Here is a 7,487-nt window from a genome sequence, read left to right as displayed (position 1 = left end):
ATAAATGATGATTTTGGCTGAAAAACTTACCTGAAATTCGGCAGAAGAGCATGAATCCATTTTATGTGTCAGCCGCATGATGAGAGTTTTAACAAGCGTCAGATTTAAAAGATCGTAACTTTGCGACAGTTTGTGCCATCAGAAAAATTTTGCCTGTGTCTGCAAGCTACAACACTGCTCTTTACAGTAGCATAGAGTTATTACGGTGAATTCGCTCCCGCTGCTGTGAGATGTCGGTGAAAAAAGGTCTGTCTCCCTCCTCCCAGAGCCCTCAGCCTCTTCCCACACACACAGCTTGGAAGCACAAACAGCTGATGGTGACGCAATCGTGCCGTCCCGCTCCTGGAGGAGAGGCGGTCAGCGAGAGCGCAGGTGTCATTTTTATCCGGGGCTACTGACAAAACATCCGGGGCTAAAGCCCCGGAAGCCCAGGTCTAACGACGCGCCTGGTCTGATCCCTCACCTAGGACCTGTTTACCCTGGGTGACCCTACCGTGGGTATTAATCCTCTGACAACATAGCTCCTAGGATCATTTCGACACTCAAACCTCTCCACCATGATAAGGTGGCAGAGAGAGCCTATATATAAACTTTAGTTTTTCCACTCTGTCCATTTTCAAACATTATTAAACACTTTCATCCTACCTTGGCTCTCTCTGCTGGCCTCAGCTCCATTGGTGTTTTGAGCATTGTTGAGGTACTTTAAAGCAGCAGGAGGAATCCTCCAGTCCAAAGCCTGGAGACGTTCCTGGACAGCAGCGTCCTGCAGGATCTCCATCTGCCTTGCAAGCAGACGCTCCAGTTGTATCTGAATAACACACAAAACTGAGGATTTTAATTCAACACCAATATTTTCTGTTTAAACTGATCTGAATAGTCTGATTAAATGAATAAATAAAAAAATGGTCTGTAGGGATAACTTTAAATGGAAAAAATATTTGCCAAAAACTTACCTCTGATTCTGTTCAGAAAGTCATTTGTTTTTTCTCTTGGCAATGTGAATAAATGTAGCTGTAACCTGCTTGAATTTTTTATCCACCCAGATGAGTAAAACTGACTCCAGAATTCCCAGATAACATAACAAAACAAAACAAAACAAAAACACAACAAACACCATGCAGCTAATAGAGTCAAGAATGAGCTGAACTGATGAATATTTGTGTTTTCTCCAAACTGCAGCTAAAACATGTAAGGAGTAAATATGAACAAAACATGGATAGTGAATTGTCCATCACTGTCACTTTAAATCACTGCAGGACATGTTTTACATCCTCACACAGTGATCAAATGGCCTGCAGCATGATAGCAGCCATGAAATCTCTTCTTCTCCTCAATGTGATTTACAAAAAAAAATCACATCAGTATGACAAATGGAACTGCAGCCACACAAACAGTGATGGAGCTGAACAATCACACACACACACACACACACACACACACACACACACACACACACACACACACACACACNCACACACACACACACACACACACACACACACACACACACACACACACACACACACACAAAATAAGTAAAAGAATACATGTTCTGCTCGTCACAAAGCTCTCCTCCTACACCCCAGTTCTAAGTAAGAACTAACATCAGGAGCAAGAGGGAGAGACAGGATCTGTAGCCAAGGGGTTTTCAAACTGTGGGGTGCGCCTCCCTTTAGGGTCACCAGTGGTCTTGAGGTGGGGGGGGGGGGGGCATTATGTAAATCAGGAAGTGGGGAAGTAATGTAAGGCTTATGTTTTCATTGCAGGTCTTAGATTACATTTTTTTGCTCAGATATTTTTTTCAATGGTGTATCACATTATCAATAAAATTTGACCTCTTTCAGACTTCAGTATGAACCATAGCAGAGGCGAAAAATAAAAAAGTTCAGACGCAACCCATTGTGCCCAAAGGAAGTGACTTTTAGCAGGCTTTGTTTGAGGAAGTTGTCACATATGCTACATTTGTTAGCTTGTGTGACTCTGAAATTTAGAGTTTAGATTAAATTATTTGACCTGCTTGTTAGGTCCAGTGTTCACATTTAATCTTGCCTCTTAAAGAATTCTCTGGCGCAGCTTTGAGCAGAAGTTAAAATAAACTAAGAGTAGGGATGGGTACCATTGACATTTGAATTGATTCAGTACCAATATACCTGGGTATCGGTACCAGTACTCAACAGTACCAATTTTTGGTACTTTCTCTGTGTTGTTTATTTTAACAATAAACTTATTTTTTTTATTTAACATATTTATTTCTCAATATATACAATTTAACAAATATCAAGACAACATCCAATTCTTTGTATTGTAACAGTTGTTTAACAAATTTCTTTAAAGTGAAAACTCTTGAAAACAACTAACGCAGTGTTGCTTCTTATTGCACAAATTAAAATCCAGCTCCACGTATTTCTATTGATGTCATTTCCTCACCTGAAAAACTGTGTGATGGGGGTCCATGGAAGGCAAATAAGTTTAAATCAAATAAGCAAAATGATAATGCGTTCAAATTGGACAGACAGATAAACTCAGTGGTGAAATCGAGATTTTTTCCAACTAAGACATTGCTAAGGTGAAGCCATAACTCCCAATCAAAGATCCCAAAAAAGAGATTCATGCTCTCATTACATCTCGTTTGGATTATTGTTGGTTTGGATAAATCTTCTCTGCGTCGATTACAAGTTGTCCAGAACGCAGCAGCTCGTCTCTTAACAGGAACTAAAAAATACAAACACATTTCCCCGGTTTTGGCTTCTCTCCATTGGCTTCCTGTTCAGTTTAGGATCAATTATAAGATGTTATTCCTTATTTTTAAAGCTTTAAAAGGTCTAGCCCCATCTTACCTGTGTGATCTCATTAACATCCACACTTCAGTTAGAGCACTTCGGTCATCCAACCAGTTTCAGGGGTGTCAAACTCCAGTCCTCGAGAGCCGCTATCCTGCTTCTTTTAGAGGTTTTCCTGCTCCAACACACCTGATTTTGATTGCTGGGTGATTAACAGGGTTATGCCCAATTTGAAGAGTTAATTCAGTCACTGAATCAGGTGTGTTGGAGCTGGAAAACCTCTAAAACATGCAGGATAGTGGCCCTCGTGGACTGGAGTTTGACACCCGTCTTAGACGTTCCTAGATCTAGACTAAAATTTAAAGGTGATCGGGCCTTTGCATTTTCTGCCCCAAACCTTTGGAATGGCTTACCTCTTAGCATTCGGTGTGCAGAGATTGTTGAGACTTTTAAATCTCTGCTTAAAACTAATTTTTCTCCCTGGCCTTTCATTCTGGTAGAGTTTGAGTTCTTTTAAAGATAATGTTTTTAATGTTTTTTCCCTCTATTTTAAATTGATCTTATTGTTTACATTTCTGTGTTGCTTTGTTGTTTTTATTCATTTGGCTGAATTGTGAAGCACTTTGGTCAGCTTTTGTTGTTTTTATGTGCTATATGAATAAATTGACATTGGCAAAAGAGGATGGGGTTAAAATACATATCTGGTATTCAAGCTACGCATTATTGAGCATTGAAAACGCGCCCAAAGCTTCAAGTTGGCTGCTTGTGCTCTTTCAGGTCAAGCACGTTAAGTATGTCTGGAAGCGCTTCTGTTGTTTTCCTCTGCCAGTCTCTGTTTATTGGTGGATGAAATAAAGGAAGTGGCTTTGCTTTATTTACTTTAGTTTGAGCAAGCCAATGTCGTGCTCACCAGATAATTAATTCACCAGATAGTTCAGAGGCAGTCTGTTCGGTGAGTTTCACTTCAGGAGTTGCAAGCAGCGAGGCTTGTTTTCAAGCTACGTTCAGACCGAACTCTGTTTACTGAAGCAGTGGCTGCTGACGTCATTACACTCTTGCGCGATGCTGCATTCAGGAAAAGCATGGAAAACCCCCCACTCTTATGCCAATACAGTCACAATGATGCGCTTAGGTAACGAAACATGGTACCGTCTGATGTTACATGAATAGGTAATCTGTAGTACCGGTACTTATAAAAGTATCAAATTCAGTACCCATCCCTAACTAAGAGTATCCATTCCAATACGTTAGTATCAACACGGTCCAATGCTAATTTAGCATCATCTGTTGCTGTCAATTTTCATTTATCCAGGCCATGTGAAATAAAAAGACCTCCCATGACCCGTTCTCTATCTCCTGCTTCTGAGGAGCCGGTCCCGTCCTTGCCGTAGGGGGAAGACCATGTGACTAGCCCTCTGATCGGGGGATCTTTGATGATCCTCCATTGGTCCTCCACCCTCACTGCCAAGCAAATACTGTCGGCAGATCGTGGACATTTTTGCAATATGTCCCAATCTGCTGCTCCTTCCCGGCCACTGGAGGTTCAGTGAATACACTTGTCGGATCCTGGCTGAGTGTCTAGACACCCACCCTTCCACCCGTTTTTTTCTGGGGAGTCTTTGATGCCCAATCAGCCTGTTCCTGCTAGTGTCTTCTGAGTCATCTGAATCACCTGAGTCTGTTACAGAGTATTCTGAGTCTTCTGAGTATCCTGAGTCTTCTGAGTATCCTGAGTTGGCGGTTCCAGTTCCTGAGTTGGCAATCCCAGTCCCACAGTCTCTTGTGTTGGCAGCTCTGAAGGATCTTGGGTTTCAGCCATTGCCTCCCTGTTGCCTGGGTCGTCGGCCATTGCCTCCCTGTCGCCTGGGTTGTCGGCCATCACCTCCATCACCTGGTTCATCAGCCATCGCCTCTTCATCCCCTGTCGCCTATGTTTTCCATCGTCACGACATTGGCTCCATCAACCTCCGCTGGCTCCTCATCGCCTCCTGCTTCTTCTCTTGGCTCCACATCTGCTACTGCCTCTTCCAATAGCTTCACATCTGCTTCCACCTCCTTCTATGGCTCCACATCTGTTCCTGCTGGGCCCCCAGTTCCTGTTTCTGCTGGGCCTCATGTTGGATGGTCTCCGTGCCACCCTCTAGATCCTCTGCCTGGTGTTGAATGGTCTCCTGGATGTCCTCCAGAACTCTTGTGTTTTGTCTTTGAGTCTGTCCTGTCATGTTCCCTGAGTCTCGTGCCTCTCCTTTTTCGACAATGGGAGTCATTGTTAAGGGGGAGGTCTGTGTCTATCTTTCTTTGGCTTTTCTAGTGTTACAGTGTTTCCCTGTGTATCTCTACCCTGCTGTCTGTCATTCCTCCAGCCCTGCCCAAGCTCACCTGTTTCCTCTTGTGTCTCCTCTAGGTGTTTCTTGTTGTCTCATTAAGTTCTGCCTTTATGTTCTCTGTCTTGTCGGATCATTGTACTGTTTTACCAGTCTGTGTGGTGTCCTCCTCCCGTGTTTCACGTTTGTTTTCTCCTGAGAGATTCTCTTTTTTGTAAGTACATTTTGAGCTGCCTCACCAGCCTTTTCCTTTAATAAATACTTTGTTTTTGAGCTTTATCTGCGTCCTAGGTTTTTCCTTTCTGCATTCTCACAAGAACAAAGAAAAAGCAGTTGGAGTTAGTGGCGGCTGGTCACTAGAGGGCGCTAGGGCGTCACCTCACCACTATTTTTTGGGACACAAAAAACATTACAATAAAATAAAAAAGGGTTTAGTAATATTTATACATATTTTAGATGCGTAAGATACATTTTTTTAGTTATTAATGGATAAACTTTCATTTTACTCATGAACAATGTTGTGTTGAGTCACTTTCGCTTCATGCCAGGGTGCAGAAATCTTTACCATGAAAGCCTAACGTTAACTCCTGGGCATATGTAGTAGGTCCTCAATGCAAAAGAATAGGGAGTCTCTGGGCGCAGCTGACCTATGCCCAGAACATGATTTTCATACCAGAAGTAGGTCGACGCCATGTTCAATATTGCAGGATGAAGCAAAGCCAGTAAAAAAATGGAGGTGCTAAACAAAAACTCAAGTCTCTTAAAACACAACCTTTTTGATGAAACACACCAGGAGAAGCTTAAACTAAAATAACTTGGACCTGATCAGATGGATATGAAGAGCAGCGGACCAAAGACAGAGGGAGAGTATACAGTCTATCATTTTCCTGGATCTGGACTAGCAACAAGGCTAAGCTAACCGCTAGTAGCGAGGCTAATGCTTTGTTTAGCTTTCACTACCTCATTTTTCAAGCATCAAGATTTGATCCAGCATGGATTAAAACAAGTAAGAGAAAAGCTAAAAGACTTTTGTAATGCTTGTTAATCATATTATATTATATATTAATGGTGCACAGTAAAAAAACAAGTGTAATTTTAACATCTATAGACACTTTGTTTCATCTAATATTTGGTCTCACTCAAAATGAGTGTAAAATGTACTCTATAGCCAGTGTCAACTTCCATCCATCCATCCATTTTCTGTACACGCTTCTTCCTTTTCAGGGTCGCGTGGGCCACTGGTGCCCATATCCAGCAGTCACAGTGCGAGGGGCGGGGTACACCCTGGACAGGTCACAAGTCCATCACAGGGCCACACATAGAGACAAACGAGACAAACAACCATTCACTCTCTCACTCACACCTAGGGACAATTTAGAGTTAGCAATTAACCTAACAGTCATGCTTTTGGTCTGTGGGAGGAAGCCAGAGTACCTGGAGAGAACCCATGCATGCACGGAGAGAACATGCAAACTCTACCCAGAAAGGTCCCCGGACCAGGATTTGAACTGGTGACCTTCTTGCTGAGAGGCATCAGCTCTACCAACTGAGCCACCGTGCCGCCCAGTGTCAACTTCTCAGAGTTAATTTTGCTCATTTTAATGTCAAAATCAACAATGAAATGAGTAAAATTATTTAACACTACAGTTCGTTTACACTCTACACAGAGCAATAATGTTATTTTTATGGAGTTAATTTTACACTAAATTTACTTTAAAAAGTACACTTTATCGTGCAATACTTATATATTTTTTTCTTTTTACAGTGTGAGTCAAAGTACACAGAGTTCTGCACTTTATCCTAGAGTTAAAATCAACTCTTTAAGTGGTGAATAACACAGGTCCTAAGTTGGCAAAGCAGCACATCACAGTGACCATTCACCCACCAGGAACTACCTCTCACTCATGGTGTTGATTTATGACCAAATAACACACAACTTAAACTTGAATAACTAACCAACCTGAAAAATAAAAGTAACCAGAAAAAACTTAGTTTTACACTCATGGATATTTTTAATAGTCTTAGACATGCAAACACATCATTTCTACAAGATTGTTTTCTCAGCATTCTATGCTGAGAAAATTCTGGTCCATGAGGAACAGGGTGGGGCTTTTCAGAATACTTCTTTCAACACTGCATTGTGTTATATAATGACACTCTTAAGTGTTATATAACATTTAACAGAGGGCAGAGCTTATTTATCACTGTCTAGTGTTGAGACAACACTGATGAAATCAACTCTGTAAATTAACACCAACACTGGATGTCAATTTACTCAGAATGTGTTAAAATAACACTTGGGGATCAGAAATTAACTCTGAAAAGTTTAACACTCCAGTTTTTGCTGTGGAACACCACTTAATATAATATAATGTAATATAAT

At 41.5% G+C, this 7,487-nt stretch overlaps 1 protein-coding gene across 1 annotated transcript in view; it reads right to left on the bottom strand.

Annotated features, from left to right (window-relative positions):
• Positions 1-7,487, bottom strand: part of LOC106533263 (NGFI-A-binding protein 1) — a 44,646-nt gene that overhangs the window by 15,682 nt on the left and 21,477 nt on the right. Inside the window, exon 6 of the mRNA XM_014029502.1 lies at positions 646-808. Within this exon, the coding sequence (XP_013884956.1) occupies positions 646-808 (163 nt within the window). The remainder of the gene's footprint in view (positions 1-645; positions 809-7,487) is intronic.

The sequence above is a fragment of the Austrofundulus limnaeus genome, unplaced genomic scaffold (genome assembly GCF_001266775.1).
Source record: "Austrofundulus limnaeus strain Quisiro unplaced genomic scaffold, Austrofundulus_limnaeus-1.0 Scaffold916, whole genome shotgun sequence".
Lineage (NCBI taxonomy): Eukaryota > Metazoa > Chordata > Actinopteri > Cyprinodontiformes > Rivulidae > Austrofundulus > Austrofundulus limnaeus.
The sequence above is the reverse complement of the archived record's forward strand: the minus strand, read 5'-3'. Positions and strand labels throughout refer to the sequence as shown.